The sequence below is a fragment of the Oryctolagus cuniculus genome, chromosome 15 (assembly GCF_964237555.1).
Source record: "Oryctolagus cuniculus chromosome 15, mOryCun1.1, whole genome shotgun sequence".
NCBI lineage: Eukaryota > Metazoa > Chordata > Mammalia > Lagomorpha > Leporidae > Oryctolagus > Oryctolagus cuniculus.
In genome coordinates this window covers 7,261,471-7,282,015 of record NC_091446.1, presented here as the reverse complement: position 1 = coordinate 7,282,015, position 20,545 = coordinate 7,261,471, and the positions used below count along the sequence as shown (strand labels likewise).

General features: G+C 59.2%; 1 protein-coding gene and 1 long non-coding RNA gene across 14 annotated transcripts in view; both read right to left on the bottom strand.

The window, feature by feature from the left end:
* CHST15 (carbohydrate sulfotransferase 15) overlaps positions 1-20,545 on the bottom strand; it is a 73,262-nt gene that overhangs the window by 7,732 nt on the left and 44,985 nt on the right. For all 13 annotated transcript variants that reach the window (XM_017338088.3, XM_008249390.4, XM_051833524.2 and 10 more), the window contains exons 5-6: positions 17,564-17,720; positions 1,343-1,499 (exon numbers count right to left, since the gene is read on the bottom strand). In XM_017338088.3, coding sequence (XP_017193577.2) covers positions 1,343-1,499; positions 17,564-17,720 — 314 coding nt within the window. The remainder of the gene's footprint in view (positions 1-1,342; positions 1,500-17,563; positions 17,721-20,545) is intronic.
* Positions 1,500-17,556, bottom strand: LOC138845464 (uncharacterized). The gene is made up of 2 exons (XR_011382749.1): positions 7,186-17,556; positions 1,500-5,824 (listed from the first exon to the last, which is right to left on the bottom strand). It is a non-coding gene; the product is annotated as an uncharacterized lncRNA (long non-coding RNA).

Below are 20,545 nucleotides of genomic sequence, written 5' to 3'. Positions count from 1 at the left end.
CAATGAGCAGGAGACCGTCTTTCTCATCAACACCCACACTGCTGGGGCTCAGAAAACAACGCCCCCAAAAGATGGGGCTTTGGCTGGGGAGAGGCTCGGGGGCCCCCTCCGAGTCCAGGCCCACCCCCCTCTCAGTGCGAGAAGTTTTTTTCCACCAAGTCCCCTCCACCACTGCCAGGATTCACCGAGAGAGAACCACCGTGGCCTCCGGCTTCCTTTCTGGTTTCATTCTGGAAACTCACGAGGCCTAGAGGGAGCCTGCAGCCCCAGCACCTGCACCGATGCTGCCACATACTGGTGCCCTGTGTGCAGCCCACAGGGAGCCACGGCTGCGCCACTGCCTGCCCCGTGGGCCCGGCACACCCTAACTCAGGCCACGGCATGAGGGAACCTGGGAAGGTCGTGGGACCCACCACTGTCCGATCCTCCCGGGAGCCTGGTGAGGGTGAGGCAGCTGCACCTCAGAGAGGCTGAGACAATGCCTGGGGTACAACCGCTGTCTGGCTCAGTCAGCAGCACAGCTGGGCTCTGTGGTCATCCGTGTCCGTGCCACCGCTTCCTTGCCAAACTACAAAGTCTGGAAGGACAGCCTGGAGTCTGCCCGCTGCGTGTGTGTGCCCTGCTGTCCAGATAGATGACCAGGAAGAGGAGTGAAGCCTCTTGACCTTGAACCCCATCACCCTCCACAGCAGGTCTGCTCATGGCTTACCATGCACCTGCCCCAGGCTGGGGGCAGAAGGGACAATGCTCAGAGACCCTGCCAGGCCGGCACTGACCACAGCCTGGGGGCAGAGCAGAAGAAAATCCTCCTGTGGCTAAAACATGCCAGATCCACCAACAGGGGTGGGGGTTTGGGGGCATAAAAACAGGCTAGAAATGTAGCGATATATGCCCAAAGGGACACAGAGAAGACAGAGGGAACCGCGGAAAACAGGAGTCCTTTTCAACTGAGACGCTGTGAAGAAGCATTGATGGTCTCTCTGGTGGGCGATTTTTTAAATCAACAAACAACCCGGCAATCCAGAGAAGGCTCGTAGGGCACTCGGCCAGCTGCGTGTGCAGATTCTAAGGGCCGGGTGTGTTTGGGAGCCTTACTAAACGATGACCTTCCCACACGTGTTCTCCTTCTCTGGGCGAGGGAGGAGACAGCCTGGTGACTGGGCGAGAGCAGGGGGCCAGCTCAAAGGGCCATCAGTTTCCCGTCCCTCTGCCTGGGGATATTTGCTTCTGTGTCAGCCACGGCTCCGAGGCTGGCGCCTGGCGCCTGCACACTGAAGCACCCCTGGGTGCTTCCACCCACGACAGCTCCTGCATGACAAAGGGGGGGGCCGGGTGTACGCACAGGCATGGCGTTGTTGAGGGTGTTGTTGTAGACACACGCACGCAGCGAGTAGTCCAGCATGCAGTTCTCAAACAGCTGCAGAGCTTCGGTCACTTTCTCGTGGAAGTCGTCAGCAGACTTATTGGAACTCGCGAAGTACAGGTAGTCTGAGTACAACCTGTGGGTCAAATAAATGGGTCTTCACCACGTGTGGATGCGACAGTGCCATGCGGTGACAGCGAGAATCACCTGCACTTAACTTGCCGAGGGCCGCCCGTTAAAACGAACGTTTCTCTCCCTTGCCTTACACACGAGCCACCTCCCACCCTCCTCCCTCCCAGGCTTCCTGTGCCCCCCACGCTCTCCTGGACTCAGCCGTGTCTACACTGGCCCATCAGGGTGGGTTTCTCATTCTCTCCAGACATCACAGGAAGCTTTGGAACAACCCAGATCACACACACACACACACACACAACATGCAACAGCCAAGACAGGCAGTGCAAACTTTACGCTGTGGAGGGAATAAAGGCAGGTGTGTGTTGCAGGGGTGTGGCTCCACGGGAAATTCCTGAACATCCCTGATGTCTTTCTGGATTGGCAGGAACCCCTTCTCTCACACAATGTAAAACACCCCCAAACACCTGCAGGCGGACGCGCACCCCGACTGCGATCTGTCAGGGAATCTGTTCGCTCGGACAAGGATCTGTTCCCCCAGACACGGCTCTGCCCGCACAGACACAGCCACACACAGGTACCAACGCCTTCTACAGGAGCTGACCCACATCCCTGAGCAAACCTACTTCTGACTTGCCATCTTTGCTCACCCCATTTTAGCAAGAATCCTGCTATTAGATAAAATGCATGGAGGCCATTGTTCTGGACTGAGCTCCTGCACTTGCCCCACCGGACCAGAATGGAGCCCCTCACGCCGGGTGCCAAGTTTTCAAAGCGAGCTCAGAAATGGGCAAGTTCCCTAAAACACAACAGACACCTGCTACCAATCAGAGGGGGCCCGGTCAGGCTGGATAGGAAGCCCCTCTGCTGAAGCCGGAGAGGAAAGTAACTCCAGTTAAGCCACGGCCTGCAGCACCGGCATCCCATCTGAGTGCCAGTTCAAGTCCCAGTTGCTCCACTGCTAATGTGCCTGGGAAAGCAACAGAAGATGGCCCAGGTCTTGGGCCCCTGTACCCACATGAGAGACCTGGAAGAAGCTCCTGGCTCCTGGCTTCCACATGGGCCAGCCTGGGTAATCGCAGACATTTGGGGAGTGAACCAGAGGATGGAAGATCTCTCTGTCTTTCCTTCTATCTCTACAGCTCTGCCTTTCAAATAAATAAATCTTTAAAAAGAAAGGAAGGAAGGGAGGAAGGAAGGAAAGAAGGAAAGGCCGGCCGGGGGGCTGCCCTCCCCTGCCCACAAAGCCCCCTTCTCTGTTCCTCTCCCAGGAAACCCCTCTGCTACTGCCCCTGGTTCACACATCAAAGAGCAGCCAACCCGATCTCTAAGCTGAATGTGTTGTATTTTTGTGTTTCAATGCTGCCACATTGGCTCAGCCCAAATCCCCACCTGATCACCTTTGACCTTTCACCTTCCACCTTCTGCCAAGTTCCTCATCACTAGCCCCTCCAGGTGGCATCCGGCCACCTGGCCTGTCTTCATCACAAATCCCATTCAGTTGCCTTAGCCAGAATCCTTTTCTTTTTAAAAGATTTCTTTGTGGGCCGGCACTATGGTGTAGTGGATAAAGCCGCTGCCTGCAGTGCCAGCATCCTATATGGGCGCCAGTCCAAATCTTAGCTGCTCCACTTCCCATCCAGCTCTCTGCTGTGGCCTGGGAAAGCAGTAGAAGATGCCCCAAGTGCTTGGGCCCCTGCACCCATGTGGGAGACCCGGAAGAAGCTCCTGGCTTCGGATCAGTGCAGCTCCAGTCATTGCGGCCATCTGGGGAGTGAACCAGCAGATGGAATACATTCCTCTCTCTGTCTCACCTCTCTCTGTGTAACTCTGCCTTTCAAATAAACCTTTAAAAAAAATTTACTTGAGGGGCCGGCATTGTGGCATAGTGGGTTGAGCCACCACCTGCAGGGCTGGCAGCTCACATGGGCGCCAGTTCATGTCCCAGCTGCTCCACTTCCAACCCAGCTCCCTGCTAATGCACCTGGGAAAAGCAGTAGAAGATGCCCAAGTGCCTGGGCCTCCTGGCTTCAGCTTGGCCCAGCACTGAATGTTACAGCCACTTGGGGAGTGAACCAGCAGATTAAAACCTCTCTCTCTGTCTCTCCCTCTCTGCGACTCTGCCTTTCCAATAAATCTTTTTAAATAAATAAATAAAGATTTATTGGAGAGGCAGAGTTACAGAGAGAGGGAGAGGGAGAGACAAAGAGACAGATGTTGTACTTCCTGGTTCACTCCCCAAATGCCCACAACAGCCAGATCTGGAGCAGGCCAAAACCAGGGGTCAGGAACTCCACCCAGGTCTCCCACCTGGTTGGCAGGGCCCAAGCACTGGGCCGTCTTATTCTGCCTGCCCAGGTGCATTAGCAGGGGGCGGGGGCGGAAGCGGAGCAGCCGGGACACCAAGTGGTGCCGATGGGCGAGCACAGCATCCCAGGGGCGGCCCGCCTGCTGCCCTCTAACGCTGGCTGGGGCTCTTCCTTCTGCGCTGCTTCCACTGGAAGACTAAGCAAGACTTCCTTTCCTTTGGTTTCTTTCTTTTTTTGAAGATTTATTTATTTGAAAGGCAGAGTTAGAGAGGCAAAGGCAGAGAGAGAGAGGAAGGTCTTCCACCTGCTGCTTCACTCCCCAGATGGCCACAATAGCCAGAGCTGGGCCGGAGCTGTTTCCCCTGCACTCCTCGTGCACACAGAGCTTCCTGTGACTCCCCCACCCCCACCCCATCCCACCCTGGCTCTGCCTGACGCCCTTCACACGCACACAGCCCCCAGCTATGCAGCTATGCAGCCGGCACCCCCCGGGCTGATAGGAACGTGGCCCTGGGCTCCATGGACTCGCACTCCTCCCTCCGCTCAGCTCCGTACTTCCCCTCCCTCGGCGTCTCCAGCCTGGCTTCCCTCCTTCCGTGAAGGCAGCTCCGGGGACCTCAGGATGCACCGTGCGTCTGGGGGATTTTACGTCTGTACTGCCAAATGCACCCGGTGCTTTGGTGCTGGGCTCAGCCACACACCCCTGCAGGAGCACAGTCCCCCTGCTGCTGAGGCCTGCCCACAGCGCTCCTGCCCTCCCCTGCTTCTGGCCTCCAGTTACGGCCAAATATCACAGACAGCAGACCTGACCTGCCTCCGGATGCACCACTTGTCCCTGTCCTGTGACATACCCCTTGGGGTTTCATCCACGGCCAACGTCAGGGGACACCTCTTAGACGACTTGAAGGTTGGGCTCTGGCCCGAAATGGCCTGGAACTGGATGCCCTGACCATCTCAACCTGCTCAGCTAAGCTCTCCCGGACTTGCCCCAAGCCTGGGGGCAGCCGCGGGCCCAGCTGCAGGCACATCCCCACAACCACCTCCCTACTGGTGCCCCCAACACTAGCCGGGCTGCTGGGCACGCGTCCAGACTGTCACTGCAGGTCGGTCACGGCTGGCAGAACCCAAACACTGCCCGATACATGGCAACACCAGAATGGACCTCCAAGGGCAGTGCGGCTGCCCCGAGGCCACCTGCCTGCTGCTCTGCTGGTCTCCCCTGCATCCGGTCAGTGGCATGGCTCAGGATGTCCAGGGACAGTCAGAGAAGCTTCTCGAACTTCGCAAGAAGTCCAGGCCCAGCGCGAGCGCCACGGATGCTGCAGAGCCATCCCAACACCGTTTGCGGAGCTGGGATCCCGTCACACGCGTCGCCTCCCACAAATGCAGGATTCCCAGGCTGATGCTGTTCCTCGTGGTGGCGACCACGTTTCTGCGGCATTGGACCATCAACTAAACACGAGCGCCGAAGCCTGCCTCAGTTGTACTGATTTGTTTCACTTGACAGGCAGAGATAGAGTGACAGGCCAGGTGGGAGGACAGAGGCGGGGACCTCCCAGCTACTCGCTCGCTCCCCAAATGCCTGCAACAGCCCGAGCTGGGCCAGGCCGAAGCTGGGAGACAGGAACCCAATCTGGCTCTTCCACGTGAGGGGCAAGGGGCCGTCACCTGCTGCCTTCCAGGGTGCACGCCAGCAGGAAGCTGGACTCGGAAGTGGAGCCAGACGCACACCCAGGCATCCCACGTGCGATGCAGGCATGCCGAGCAGTCTCACCACTGTGCCGGTCGCCTCCTCTCTGCCTCAGTTGAAACACAAGGCAACCTCACGGAGGACCTGCTGACTCCACACAACTCTTTAGCAATCAGGAAGTAATCTCTGGGGAAGATGCGGTTGCGTCTCCCGGAGCAAGGACACCCCACGCAGATGAGAACACTGATTCCGCTCTGATGAGAGTGCAGAGAGATAAGCTCAGCTTTTGGAACCAGGACAGGCCGCACCCCTGCAGGTGAGAAGGGGCACCTCGCCAGGCACCGTGGATCTGCCCACAGAGCGGGCCCTTGGCTTCAGGCATGCCCTGGAGCCCTGCTGCTAGAACCCAGGCTGGGGGCCTCTTCACACCTGCTTTGTTGGCAAACTGCTTGGACCCCCCTTGACAAATGGCCACCTTGTCCTGTGTGTGTCCTGCACGTGACTGAACAATGTCCCTGCCCTAAGATGTCCAAGCCCTAACTGCTGGTACCTGTGAAGGTGACCTTGTGTGGGACAGGGTCTTGCAGATGCAATCAAGGCAAGGATCTTGAAATGCGATGGTCCTGGATTTGGGGGTGGGGTGGGGTCCTAACCCATGGACTGGAATCCTTGTGGAAGAGGAGAGGATGCAGACACGGGAGACACCAGGAGAAGACAGGGGCAGAGACTGTGGCAGCGCACCCGCAAGTCGAGGGAGAGTGGCCAGGAGCAAGGGGCGAGGACGGAACGGCACCTCCGTCAGAGCCCCCGGGGGAGGCAGCCTTGCGGAGTTCCGGCGCTGGCCCCCACAGAACAAACTGCTGCTTCGAGTCGCCAGGCTTGTGGCCATCTGTGACAACAGCCCTGGAAAGCCAGACCAGAGCCGACCAGAGTTCCTTGAGACTCCAGGGAAGACGAAGCTGTTGTCAGCACCCGTCTGCCACCCCAGGACCCTGGAGCAGCGGCCCCCAGTGTGCAAGGGCCTGTGACCAGGGGTCGGATTTCCCATGAGGAAACAAGAAGCAAATATGACCCAGGGTGCGGGATTTAGGCAAAGGAGGGCGCAGGACCAGAACCCCTTTGCTCGCTGGAGCTTGGTTTTCGGGGGATATCCCAGGAACCCTTATCCTGCAACACTGCCCTCGGAGGAGGCCTGAGCCCCACAGACAGGGCCAGCAGCAAGACCCCCGCCTCAGTCAGAATGCTGCACACAGCCCGGCTGAAATGGACACTGCGAGCAGGAAGGGCCCTCCCGCCGCCCGTCTCCCACATCCTGGACGCTCCCCCAACCCTGGCTGTAAACTCCTGGCAAACGCTTTCCTGGGGGCGGAGTCTCCAGGGCACTCTCCCTCCCACTGGCTCCTTCACTGTCACAACGACATACATCTGTCCTCGCGCAGCTCCTGCTGGAGTTAGGGCTTGGACATCTTGGGGCAGGGACACTGTTCAGTCACGTGCAGGACGCACACAGGACAAGGTGGCCATTTGTCAAGGGGGGGTCCAGGCCCTGCCCGGCAGTTTGCCAACAAAGCAGGTGTGAAGGGGCCCCCAGCCTGGGTTCCAGCAGCGGGGCCCCAGGGCATCCCTGAAGCCAAGGGCCTGCTCTGTGGGCAGATCCATGGTGCCTGGCGAGGAGCCCCTTCCGTTGGCACCCCGAGGAGGTGGTCCCATGTGCCCGCTAACAGGAGCGAAGGCAAAGCAGGAGCCCTCAGCGGCAGCACGGGCTGGCTGGGCCCTGCTGACGATCGGGCTAAGACCCCACGAGGCCGTCTTCACCGGGGATCGCCGTCGCTAACGCCACTCTGGGAAACAGGACAAGTTAAGGACCTTGGACCCCAGAAAGCCACTGGGCAAATGCTCAGCAAGTTGGAGCAGGCACCCGCGCCTAACAAGCCGAAACGTAAGGAGACAACGCAGAATGTCCGTGTTCCAGACTTTAAGGCTGACGGTTCTCATGAGGAAGTGGGGAAGAGGCCCACGTGGACGATGCAGCGGGTCTGGTGGACACGGCGCTCGATGAGCTGTCACAGAACTGCAGGGACCCTGACACCCCCCCCCCCCAGCACGCACAGCACCGAGAACGCGGGAGGCTGCAGCAGTGACAGGCGAGTCAGCACCCAGCAGCACACTGGCTCTTGGCCCGGGGAAGAACCAGAGTCGGCAGAAAAGACGCTGGTCCTGGCTCTGGAAGCAGCAGCCGCAGAAACACAGACCGACTTCTACAGGGGGAGTCTCCCCAGTCGGGGAACTGCGGCAGGGACACATGGGCCCCAGGCAGCGGAGGCCCCCAGGCAGCGGGAGCTCCCCGAGGGCTCCCAGGTGACGCGAGGGCTCAGGGACCTGACACCACCCTCGTGCCCTGAATTTTGGGGCTGCCCAGCCCCCTCCTGCTTAGCCACCTCCCTTTCTTACTCTCCAACCATCCAGAACAGATGGGTGTTGCATTTGGCCAGGCCCGTTTCCAATGGCAATTCCAAATATAAGTCCAGAGACATCGCAGGCCTTCTGTGAGCGGTTATTTTAGAAGGCGGCTGCTGCAGCCTGCCCGGCGGGCCCGAGCGCACGGACACTCTGCTTGGCCTCTTCCCGGGGGAGTGCAGGGGCCCAGCGGCCAGAGGCTCGTGTGCTGGCAAGGGGAGGGGTGTCCCTCAATCAGGTGCCTCTGAAAGTGACCGCGGCCAGCAGTGAGCCTCAAGGCGCCACCTCCTCTTACAGCGGAGACAGTCGGCACTGGACACAACCAGGTCATGGAGTCCAGGGAGCTCCAGGGCTGGGACTCGAACAAACCCCGGTCCACCTGGCCCCAAAGCCCACTGACCTGACAGGACGTGGCCCTACCCACGGGTTTAGGGAAGGAAAGCGCAGTCGGGCCAGGTCCCGGCCACTGGAGCTGACGGTTTTGGGTTTTGGTTGTGGTTTTTGGTTGTTTCGTGCAGTGATTTGGAAGCAGAAGTCAGTGCCACTCAGAACCACCTGGTAAGATCAGGAGACCCTCCAGCAACGACGGGGAGCAGAGCTCGCGATCTACGGGAGGAACGTTGCTCCTTAGGAAAAGCGATGTGTCGGCTGATATCACACGGAGCACTCAGAAAAATTACAGCAGCGGCAAACCGACAGTCGGTGCCACCATCAAGCCAGGACACGCCAATCTGCGACCACTTGGCAAAGCTGATATGCCTTGGTTCTGTGCTAGCTCCTTAGACGGTACAGTTCTTAAATGCTGACCGGCCCTCCCCGCACATGGAGAACGCAAGTTCTAGCTCCATGGGCCAGTACTGTGGCACAGTGCGTTAAGCTGCTGCCTGCTGTGCCGGCATCCCATATGGCGCTGGTTTGAGTTCCGGTTTGAGATCCACTTCCGATCCAGCTCCCTGCTGATGCACCTGGGAAAAGCAGTGGAGGCTGTCCCAAGTGCTTGGGCCCCTGTACCCACATGGATCGAGACTCAGAACCAGCTCCTGGCTCCTGGCTGTGGCCTGGCCCAGCCCCTGCTATTGTGGACATTTGGGGATGGAAGATTGGAAGATCTCTCTCTCTCTTTGTCTCTCTCTCTCTCTCTCTCTCTCTTCCTCTCAGTAACTCTGCATTTCAAATAAATAAAATGTTTTTAAAAAGTTCCAGTTCTAGTGTCGCTAACGGGTAAACTCTGGCTCCATCATTGCGTTCTCTTTCTTCTGTAGCATATACTTTTTAAAATTTACTTATTTATTTGATTTATTTGAGGGGCAGAGAGAGGAGAGAGAAAAATCTCCCACCTGCCACTGGCTCACTCCCCAGTGGTCCAGGCTGAAACAAGCCAGGAAAGCAATCCTGGTGTCCCACCTGGGGGCAGGGGCCCGATCACTGGAGCCATCGCTGCTTCCCTGCCAGGTCCGCATTAGCAGGAAGCCGGAGTTGGGAGCAGAGGCGGGTCTGAACCCAGGGACCCCACTATGGGGTGCAGGCATCCCCAGGGCAGCTTCCCCAATCCCAGAATCCTTTCATCACCCCCACTAGTGAGTTCTGAGCTCCTAGAAGTCACCGACATCACCAAATTCTAGAAGCTTCCGAAAGCCCAGCTCAGTCTCACACTCAACTCAGCCAAGTCAGTGCAGGCGCCGGTGTGCACGCAGACAGGAAGCCAACCCCAGGCTCATCACTCCCCAGCGGCCAATCCCTGATCAACCCTGCCCGAACTCTGCTGGAGATGGGGGCAGCGGTAATGAGACACAAAAGCCCATTCCCCGGCGCTGGGAAGGGGCCTCTGACCCACATGGGGCACAGTGGGGCAGGGGTGGCCTGGCCAGCTAATGTGGAGGATGGTCGAGGGCCACCTTAGGTTGAATGTGGACTGACAGTGATGGGGCCCATTTCCTGCCAGGTAAGAATGTCCATGTCTGGGCCTAAAACACACCGAGGTGGCCACACTTCCTGTTGGCTGGGCCCACTTCGTGCAGGGGTCTTCTCTTACCCACGGCCCTGGCTTCCCTCCGCACAGGGTGGGGTGGGGGGCTCCATGTTCACCTTTATGTCTTCCTGAGTGTCCACCACGGGGCCTCAGCGTTCACAAAGGACAGAGCCCCTGGGCCCGGCGCGGGTTACACCGCACGCCTCACCACTCCCTGGTGATCCCCACGGCAAACAGCTCTCCAAGTGGATCAGTGGTCACTCCTGTTACACAGCCAGGCCAGGTGCAGGGTGTGGGACCCTCACAGCTGAACAGCGGCCCCTGCCTACAGGGACTGGCCAGAGTGTGGCCGCTGCTGCCTCCGAATTCCTCCGCACAGCCGATCTCACGGGTCAGCCCCGGAACTCCCGTCACGGCAGGTTCCTGACCCTCCCCGGCTGCCCCAGTGTGGACGGCCCAGATCCTGGCCCAGGCTGAACACCGGTCCCCCTAACATCTCTGCAGAGACAGACACAAGGGGGCTCCTGTCCCGGGGTCCCCCCAGCAGGTCGCCGCCCTTTCCAAACACCCCCAGGGGAATGCCAGGGACCTGGCAAGCATTTCCCAAAAAATCACCCACGGAGCACACGCGGGAGTTTGCTGCTTTTCTCCCACCCAGAGCGAGGCGCTCCCTCCCCGGTGGCTGAGCTGCCCTCCTGGCCCCGGGGCTGCCGGCTCCCCCTCCGGCTCTGACAGCCCCTCTGTGGGTCAGCCCCGTTAAAGTGACCTCAGGCCACTTGCAGGGTGTGTCCGCGACACTCGAACAGGGGACTTCTGAGAAGCAAAACCTTGGCTTCACCAGGAAACTGCAGCGCGGCTTCAATAGACACTGAGTTACAGTCCCCCTGGAGACGCCTGCTTGCCATTCGCAGCCCTCCGAAGTGGGGCAGGGAGACGCAGGCGCGGGCGGCAGGGTTTGTGGCCACTGCCACCCACCCGCGACACTCCGTGGTCTTTCTCCCCATGCTGCTTCCTCCTCGCCGGGGAGTTCCTCCTCGCCGAGCTCGTGCGAATCTGTTCCGGGCAACCAGGAACACCAGGCCCCCCTCCCCCGCCAGATGGAAAACACATGCAGGGTACCCCCGGGGCTCCCGGGCCGGAGACACACAGCTCAGCGCGGGCTCAGGGGGAGAGGGAACTCTCGCCACGCCCAGGGTCTGTGGCCACTGAGTCAGGCACGGCTTCCGCCCTCGCTGGTTCTTGCTGTGAGGTCAGCATGATGTGGGTGTAAGTGAACAAGGGGAGCCCAGGCCTAGCACCCACTGGGTCCTGACTGTCCACGCAATTTCGTGAAACCAGAAGGTCACCATAGGGCCAGTGCTGTGGCACAGCGGGTTCAGCCGCCATGTGGTGGGTACCTGGAAAGTACTTGGTGAGTACCTGGTGGGCAGTTGGTGAGTACCTGGTAAGTACCTGATGAGCACCTGGTGAGTGCCTGGTGAGTACTTGGTGGGTACCTGGTGAGTACTTGGTGAGTACCTGGTGGGCACTTGGTGAGTACCTGGTAAGTACCTGATGAGCACCTGGTGAGTACTTGGTGGGTACCTGGTGAGTACTTGGTGAGCACCTGGTGGGTACCTGGAAAGTACCTGATGAGCACCTGGTGAATACCTGGTAAGTACTTGTTGAGCACTTGGTGGGTACCTGGTGAGTACTTGGTGGGTACCTGGAAAGTACTTGGTGGGTACCTGGTGAGTACTTGGTGAGTACCTGGAAAGTACTTGGTGAGTACCTGGTAAGTACTTGGTGAGTATGTGGACGAATGCTCAGTTTGGTGATTGTGGCTAGCTAACCATCGTAATAATACAGCTAACAGTTACATAACAGCCTCCAGCTACCCAGCACTGCTCAAACGTGTCACTATGTACATTAAGCCACTTAACTCCCACGACCCTGGAGACTCTCCGCCGGTTTCACTGACGGGGGAGTGAAGCAGACAGGGTAGACTGCCCGGGTCTCAGAGCCAGGGAGGGCAGGACAGCGGTCGCCATGCAGACTGGACCCCCAGGCTGTGCCTCTCACCGAGACCCTGGAGCCCCACTCATACCAAGCGTGGAAGCTGCTCCTGTCCGAATGCTACCCCGTCGTTACTCTGTAGCCAAGGAGTGCATCTAAATGCCCCACTCCACTCCCAGCTTGTCGCCATAAGCAGATCAATGACTGAGCCAGTACAGGGGGTGCCAAAAAAAAAAGAGAAAAATCAGTTCATACAAACAGATGGAAAGAGCAGCCACCCAGGCTCCACGGCTAAGGGCTCTGGGTCCAAATCAGGTCCCAGCTCCAAGCTGGGCTGCCTGCTCTCCTCCTCACTCGCCATCACAGAGCGGGAAAACCAGCCGATCCCCCGTGGTCGTTCCTGGGCACCGCGCTGAGGCCCCGGCAGAATACAGCAAAATACAGACGCTGAAAAGTCCTCAGCAGAGGACACGCGACCCCAGGCCAACTGTCCCCTGAATGACAGAGCGCGGGGACCAGGTCGGAAGTCCAGAACCTTCCATTTTCACGTTTCTCAGGGGCCGGAACTGCCCTGCGCGAAGAGGCAGCTCCGTCAGCGTCGCACGGAGGCGGCGAACCTGAGCCCCTCTGAAGCAGTCGCCTGCACGGCCCAGAGTGGGGGCCGAGGAGCAGCAGTGCGCTGGTCGGCGGTGGCTCCGTCCCGGCCAGAACAGGACCACAGCAGCGGCCAGCTGGCGCCGTGGTGGACAGAGAGACCTGCACCCTGGGCTCATGGGCTTTGGGGCCACTTGGCCCATCCCATCAGCTTCTTTCATTTCTCTTCTGTTCTCCCCCAGGGGAAAAAATGGACTTACTACCTGTCCCCTCCTCTGGAAACTTACAGGTGATTTGACTTCGCCAGTAAATCCAACATTTTTTTTCTTTTTTTTTTTTTTAAGGTTTATTTATTTATTTGAGAGGAAGACTCACAGAGAGAGGTCTTCCTTGTGCTGGTTTACTCCCCAAATGGCCCTAATACCAGTGCCAGACTAGGCCAATGCCAGGAGCCTGGCGCTCCAGACAGGTCTCCCACATGGGTGACAGGGCCCCGAGCACTTGGGCCATCCTCGGCTGCTTTCCCAGGCCATAGCAGAGAGCTGGACGGGAAGAGGAGCAGCTGGGACTTGAACTGGCACCCATATGGGATGCTGGCACTGCAGGAGGAGGCTTAGCCCACTACACCACAGCGCCAGCCCCAAATCCAACATTTTCAAACCCGCCACCTTTGCCCATTATAGAAACAAAGGCTAAACGTGAATCCACAGTGGGGAAGAAAAATGGCTTCCTTTTCCCCTGCAAGCCAATGTGCAGAGGGAAGAGAATGAGTGGGACCAAGCCAGCTGGCAGGGAGCTGGACCCAGGGAGTCCCACTGGCGGAGAGCAAGGTCACAGGCCAAGGTCGCGGGCCCGGGGCCCAGGGCCCAGTCAGAATAATGGGAACTTGGACTCCGTGGGTTTGCTTCTTCAAAGAGTAACCTAAACATGCAATATTTATCATCCTTTCTGCCTGGGGTGGGAAGCAGCCAGCCACTGCGGATGGGCCATGAGTCATGGGTTTTAAAAAGGAAGAAATTCTTATTGTTACATATTTTATAAATGTTTAAGAAGCGAGGAAACAGCTGCCGCTGTCAGGAACCCACACAGGGAGCAGGCGCTGGGGCAGGTGCTCCCTCTGCCGCTCAAGTGGGCACCGCTGGGGCTGCAGCGTCCAGGCAGGGAATGGAGCAAGCAGGTGTGGCAGGTGCCTGGCTCCCAGAGTGGCCTCCACCATCCCACGGCCCAGCATTCCCGTCGCGTAATCTCCTCCACTGAGCCCACCCGGGCCTTGTGACTCACAGGATGTGGCAATGGTGACACGATGTCACCCTTGTGATTAGGTTCAGAAGATCGCGACTTCGAGTGAGCTAGCGGGTTCTCTCCCTTGCTGGCTTGGGTGGAGCCAGCAGCCATTTGGAAAGTCCCAGTGACACGGGACCAAGGGCAGGCTCCAGCCAACAGTCCACAAAGACGCCAGGCCTTCGTCCTGACAGTCCTCGAGGGGCTGAGCTCCACAACCGCTGGGACCAGCCTAGAAGCAGGTCCTCCTCCAGTCAAGGGTTTGCATGAGACCCCAGCTGGGGTCCACACCATGACGGCAGCTAGGGAGACCCTGAGGCAAGGATCCCCTGGGGCTGTGGCAGGTTCCCAAGCCCAGAACCCGTGAGATAACAGGTGTTGTCTGAAGCCGCCAAGTTGGGGTAACCTGCTACCCAGCAGCAGGGGTACAAGGCCAGGGCTGGGCATGCCTCCTGACGCGTGCTGCTGCCCCGGCATCCCGCCTGGCCCTCCCCAGCACATCACCTCAGTCCAGCACAGGCAGTGCCCACTGCTCTGACGAAGCGCCAGCACCACCGGGTGGGCCTAGGGGGCCTTTGCCATCCACCGCTGTGCATAAGCTCAGGAGCCGGCCCAGGGCCCGGCAGGCTGCAGGGCTCGGTGAGGGCTGGAACTGGCTTCTGCTAAGGACGGGGGAGGCGAGAACCCACTTTTAGTTCCCAGCACAGTGTGTATGCCCTTTGAAGAGTGAGGCACGGAGTTACGCCGCTGGGTGGGACACCCAGGTCTCATATCGGAGGGCCTGGGTTCGAGACCCAGCTCTGCTCCCAACACCAGCTCCCTGCTAATGCAGACCCTGGGAGGCAGCAGTGACAGCTCAAGCAGCTGGGCCCTGCCACCCACACGGGACACCTGGGTTGAGTCCCTAGCTCCAGCTCCAGCCCCGACATGGGGCCATGATGGGCAGGCAGGGAGGGAAGCAGAGGAGGGACCTCTCTCTGTTTTCTCCACCTTCCTCTTTGCCCTATTAATTAATTTATTAAAAAGAAAGAAGACAGGAGGGTGGCCACACGAAAGCCGGTGCTGTTGGCCATGTGTGAGGCTGGGCTCTGAGGCAGGCTCCCCCTGACCCCGCCAGCACCGAGGTCCTCCCTGCCCCAGACTGTGACCTCGGAGGCGGGCTGCACTGCAGAGACAGGCCACAGGCAGGGCGCCTGGCCCAGCTCCCCTGCGGCAGCACACGTCCTGCCCGCGGCCCCTCCTGCTTACTCGGCAAACTCATTCAACCCTCAGGACCCCGCCTGGGGCTCCCTCTGCCTGGGGCTCCCTCTACCTGGGGCTCCCCCTGCCCGGGGCTCCCTCTACCTGGGGCTCCCTCTGCCTGGAACTCCCCACTCATGGCTCACTCCTTCTTTCTCCCTCTCTGCAGGACCCTGACCCACAGCCTGGAGCTCCCACCCCCCTGGGGCAGGTTCGGGGCCGGCACATGGAGCGAAGGCCAGCCAGACGGCTCCCCGGCTCCCCGCGGCTCTGGGTGGGTCACTCTCACTCCAGCCCTGAAGTTGGAGCTGGGGCTGACCCTCCTCAGAATGAAAGGGGCCCGGTGCTGTGACCTAGCAAGAAAAGCCACTGCATGCAGTGCCGGCATCCCATATGGGCACCAGTTTGAGTCCTGGCTGCTCCACTTCTGATCTGGCTCTCCGCTATGGCCTAGGAAAGCAGTAGAAGATGGCCCAAGTCCTTGGGCCCCTGCACCTGCATGGGAGACCCGGAGGAAGCTCCTGGCTCCTGGCTTTGGACTGGTACAGCTCCAGTCATATCAACGGATAGAGGACCTCTCTCCCTCCCTCCTTCCCTCCCTCTCTCTCTCTCTCTCTCTCTGCCTTTGCCTCTCTGTAACTCTTTCAAGTAAATAAATAAATCTTTAAAAATATAAAAAAGAATGAAGGCATTTGGGGTGCAGAAAGCACAGCCCAGACAGAACTGCGCCCCCAGCTGGCCCGGCCGGGAGAGCGGGGCAGAGCAGCTGCAGAGACACCTCTGTGTGTCCCTCTGGAGGCTGGTGTTTGTGCAGTCAGGGCCACACAGGCTTGTGGGGGAGGACGGCCCACTCCTGGGGAGCACAGGCCTAAGTCCCGCTCAGAAGCACGGGAGCCAGCAGACGGGACGGGGTGAGGGTTCCAAAGCCGGCGGCTGCCTCAGAAACGGGCAGACTGATCCCTGAGGCTGGCGACGCACCAGCAGCAGGAGTGGACCTGCAAGTGGTGTCGGCCACAGGAGAGGCACCCGGGGAGCCGCCGCGGTCCAGGCTGTGGGGAGTCGAGACTAGTCCTTGCCCTCACTGTGTCACTGTGTCTGCTCTGGGGACTCCACGAGGGGCGTGCAGACATCACCCCGGCCAGCGTGGCCTTGGGGTGTCAGTGCTCAGAAACGCAAAGAGACCGCGTGGTCACACAAGTGTACCCTCCTCCTGTCCCTCCTCCTCCCTCCCTGGCTCCCCCACTGCCTTGCACAGTGTGTCCTCATCTGCATAGCAAAGAAGTCTGGAAGAAAACGCACCAAAAGCGAAACAGCACTTCTTTGCATAGGAGGTAACAGGTGTTTTTGCAGACAGTTTTTTCTTTATCATTTTCCAAATTTGCACAGCAAACAAGGCTCATTGTAACCGGAAGCCGGCAGGGCCAGGAAGGGAGCCATTGAGGAAGGCTTCGGGCGGCTCTACCCAACGACAGCAAGCCACGAGTCTGCAATCCGGGGCTTCTGGGAGCTCGGAGGGAGTCTGCTGCCTGCCTCGCCCCAAGCGCCCGGAGTCGCCAGCAGCTCCGGTCTGCACACGGCTTGCTCCCAGGGCCCTGGGGTGGGACAGGGTCTCCCTTCATCCGGTCTGATCTCACCGCAGCTTAACGACATCTACAAAGACCCTATTTCCAAACAAGGTTACGGTCACACATACCAAAGGTTAGGACTAGAGCTTATCTTTTGGGGTGGCGGAATTCAACCCCTGATAAGATACTGCCCAAATAAGACAGACACGGCTGTGCCCCGATCGCTAAACATCTGCCGGCTCTGCCCACCCTAGTTCGGGGCTTTGCCTGCGTGGCCCTACAGAGGAGAAATGGGACCAAAACGAGGATGCTCCCCAAACAGAGCTGGTCACAGGAGGAAGAACAGCGCCATCTCGGGAGGGGACCTCCCGCTCTTGGGGGGCCTTACGGGCAGACCGCAGGCCCACTCCCATCTCTGACCTGCTGGTCTTTGGAGGGGTGTCAGGCCAAGTCATTTGAAGGCCCTGGCAGCCCTGAGATTCTGCGATCCACACAGGCATCACCAAAGGCTGAGGCCCGGAGCAGTGCTGGCCAGGCCACCCCGGACCACCTGCCCAGCGTCCCAGCGGCTCTGTCTCGTGCAGGCCAGGCAGCTGCCCTTCGTCTTGGTCTCGTGGGGAAAGCTACAACCACCACGGTCACAGCCAACAAGGAGAAAGGCTTCCACCAAGTCGGGAGACCCAGAGCCCCAGGGGCGAAGTCACGAAGCGCATGGGGCAGTCCTGCCTCTCGGGGGTTTCCCCACCTCTGTCAGGCGCAGGAGCACAGACGCGGGTCAGCGCCGCTAAGCAAATAATCTGGGATTTGTTTAAACACAGCAAAGATTGCCCCAAGAATAACATTTACGCAAGACCTAGCAGCCCCACTGCAACTGCAGCCTGTTTGTTTTTTGTTTTTAAAGCAAGGCGAAATCTTGTTTGTGATGAGAAAGCACCTCCCCTTTGCGCCCCCGAGCGCCCGCACGCTCACCTCTCCACGGGGTCCCTGAGCATGACGATGAGCTTGGCGTTGGGCTGGAAGGCGTGGATGAAGTCCTGGGTCAGGAAGGGCGGCTCGCCAGCCGTGCTGTTGTCGTAGAAGAAGGTCCAGGCGTTGTTGTCCCACATGGTGGAGGCGCTGGCCTCCCCTGGAACAGAGGGCATGAGCTGTCACTGGGCAGGGGTCTCACCGGTGCTGGAGGCCACGCCTGGCTCCTGTGCCTTCCTCTGAGCAGGCGGTCGGGGGGGCTCCAGGCATAGGCGGCCTGACACGCCCCTCCCCCCACCACACTGACCATGACCTCCGGCTGGAAATCCAGGCAGACCACCTGACCATGAGAGTCCCTGCCTCTCTCCAGGGTGAGCAAAATTGTAACCTTTCCTGACCAGCCCCGGGGCCCTAAGTTCACAATATGTAGCTTTGCTCATGACGCACAGCACTGGGGGACCTTAAGGGTCTACGGAGAAAGTCTTGGACGGCTTCTCCCATTAGCGTCAGCCCCCTGCACTGTGGTCCACAGGACTGGAGGTTGGAAATGTTAAGGCTGCATTCTGGGAGAGGGGTGAAGCCAAAATAGGACTTGGACAGCACACAGTCTCTCAGACACTGACCCAGTCCCTGGTCTTGTTTGTTTTGTTCTGTTTCTTTAAGGACATCCATCAGAGACTTAGAAAGAAAAGCACACTGGGGTCAGCTTTGTGCAGCAGCCTCCACTTGCAACGCTGGCATCCAAAGGTGGGCGCGCTGGCTCAACTCCAGCCACTCTGCTTCCAACCCAGCTCCCTGCTGATGCACCTGGGAAGGCAGCGGAGCGTGGCCTAAGCGCTTGGGCCCCTGCCACCCACACAGGAAGCCTGGAGGGGGTTCCCGGCTCTGACTCTTGCGGCCATCTGGGGAGTGAACCAGCAATGAAAGACCCGTCTCTGTCCTCTTCCTCCCCTCCCTCTCTCCTCCTCTCTCTCCTTCTCCCTCCCCGGCCCCTTCACTCTGCCTTTCAAATAAATAATAAATAAATCTTATAAAAAGGAAGGAGCGGAGGGGAGAGAGGAAAGGAGGGAGGCAAGTCAGCCAGCTCTCGCCTCCCCGGACAGTTTGCACAGAGCTGTGTGCACGGCTCCACAGCGCCGGCTCGGGAAGCCCCGCTCCTCCGGGCAGTGACAGCGTGTGCTGGACACGCAGGACGCCAGCCGGGCTCCGTTTATGCTGCTGGGTGTGCAATCACCTCCTGGTGAACAGCCCCGCTCCTGGCTTTCCTCCCTTCTCATTTTTTAAAAAGAGAGAGATAATATCCTAGGATACATAAAAGGCAGCCAATCAGAAGTCCTTTCAAAATCCCACTGATAGTGAGGACGCACGCGGCATCTGAAACGACACCGGCAGAAACCCTGGCAGAGCCCAGCGTGCACGGGGCACCTGGCCACCCACCTGCCTGTCCGCTCCCCTCCCGGCCCCTCCTCCACGCACCCAGAAAGCATCCACGCCTGTCACGTCTGTGCCCCAGCTCGTGTTTAGCACTGGGGCAGACGAGGGAGACGAGGGAGACACGGCCCCTCTCCTCTCAGACCCAACAACCCAGGGAGAAGTCGACCACCAGGAAGCTGTCGGCTGCCCCTGGAGCGGCTGGGATTGGGCAGGGCAGGTGCCTTGAGGGCAGAGGCAGGAGCCCAGCCCCACAGGACGTGGTCGCCAGACCCTGAGCCTCCTGCGCCCCTCTGCCCAGCCGAGTTTGCACAAGGACGCTGAGGTCAGGTCCTCTCCCACCCTGGGCCCAAGAGGATGCAAGACCCTCGCGCCTCTGGGATGGTCTCAGAGCCTGCAAAGATCGGGCACAGCACTCCCATTGTACAGCTGTGCAGACTGAGGTCAGGAACAGCAAGGCTGCCTCTCATCACACGGCACCGAGCCAGCTGGCGGCACAGCACGGCCAGACGCCACCTGTCATCCGCCTCCCGGCCCCCCTCCCCCTCGTCATGCCAGGAGGCTACCAAAAACCCACCGAGCCTGCCCGATGCAAATCTCAGCCCAGAAAGTTGAGGTCTCGTTTTTGGTTTTTAATCTAGAAGTCAGTAAAGAAACCAAACTAAGGCTTGGCTCTTTCGCTCAGTGTCTGTTTCCCGGGCCTCGGGTGAACATTCCATGGCTCTTCCTAAGAGCGTGAGAGCTCCCTTGAGACAGGTGACACTGGAGAGCAGCGGTCACCTGGCTGGCAGGACTCCCCGGTTTACAGAAAACAGCCAACAGCCAGGTGACGCTCTGGGCGGCTCTCAGGGACCTGATTTCTGAGTTTAATAACCAAACGAATAAATCAGGGCTCAGGCACACCCGCCCCTCTTAAGTAAAAAAAAAAAACATCTTTCAAACAGCTCGTCACGGTTCATCCTAGTCTACGGTAGATTAATTTAGAGAATCAAAGCCCAGTAGGTCTAGAAAATTCTTAAGATAGGTCACCGCCTAGGGTGACAAACTTAAGCAACACGCGTGGTTGGATGGCTCCCTTGCAGAGGGTGGAAGTGGACGAACACCTGCTTGCCCGCTGAACCCAGTAAGAAAGCATTGTATAGGGGACCAAGCCTGGGGAGCCAGGGCCAGGACGGTGGCTACGGCTGGCAGTGCCACAGCGCAGACCTCAGAGGCACCCCTGCGAGGAGACGGGTATGCGGACTCGCTCGACTAAACGAATCATCTCGCGCACACGTGCGTCAACACATGCTGCACACCTAACTACACACGAGAAAAAGGAACGGGCGGGGTGGGGGTTTGGTGCAGCTAGCAGGATGCCACTTGGGGGGCTGGCGTCGGGGCGGAGCAGGTAAAGCCCTGCCTGTGACGCCGCCATCCCACATGGGCACCAGTCTGAGTCCCGAGGGCTCCACTCCTGATCCAGCTCCCTGCTGATGCACCGGGAAAGCAGTGGAGGATGCCCGAGTGCTGGGGCCCCTGCACCCACGTGGGAGGTCCTGATGGAGCTCCTGG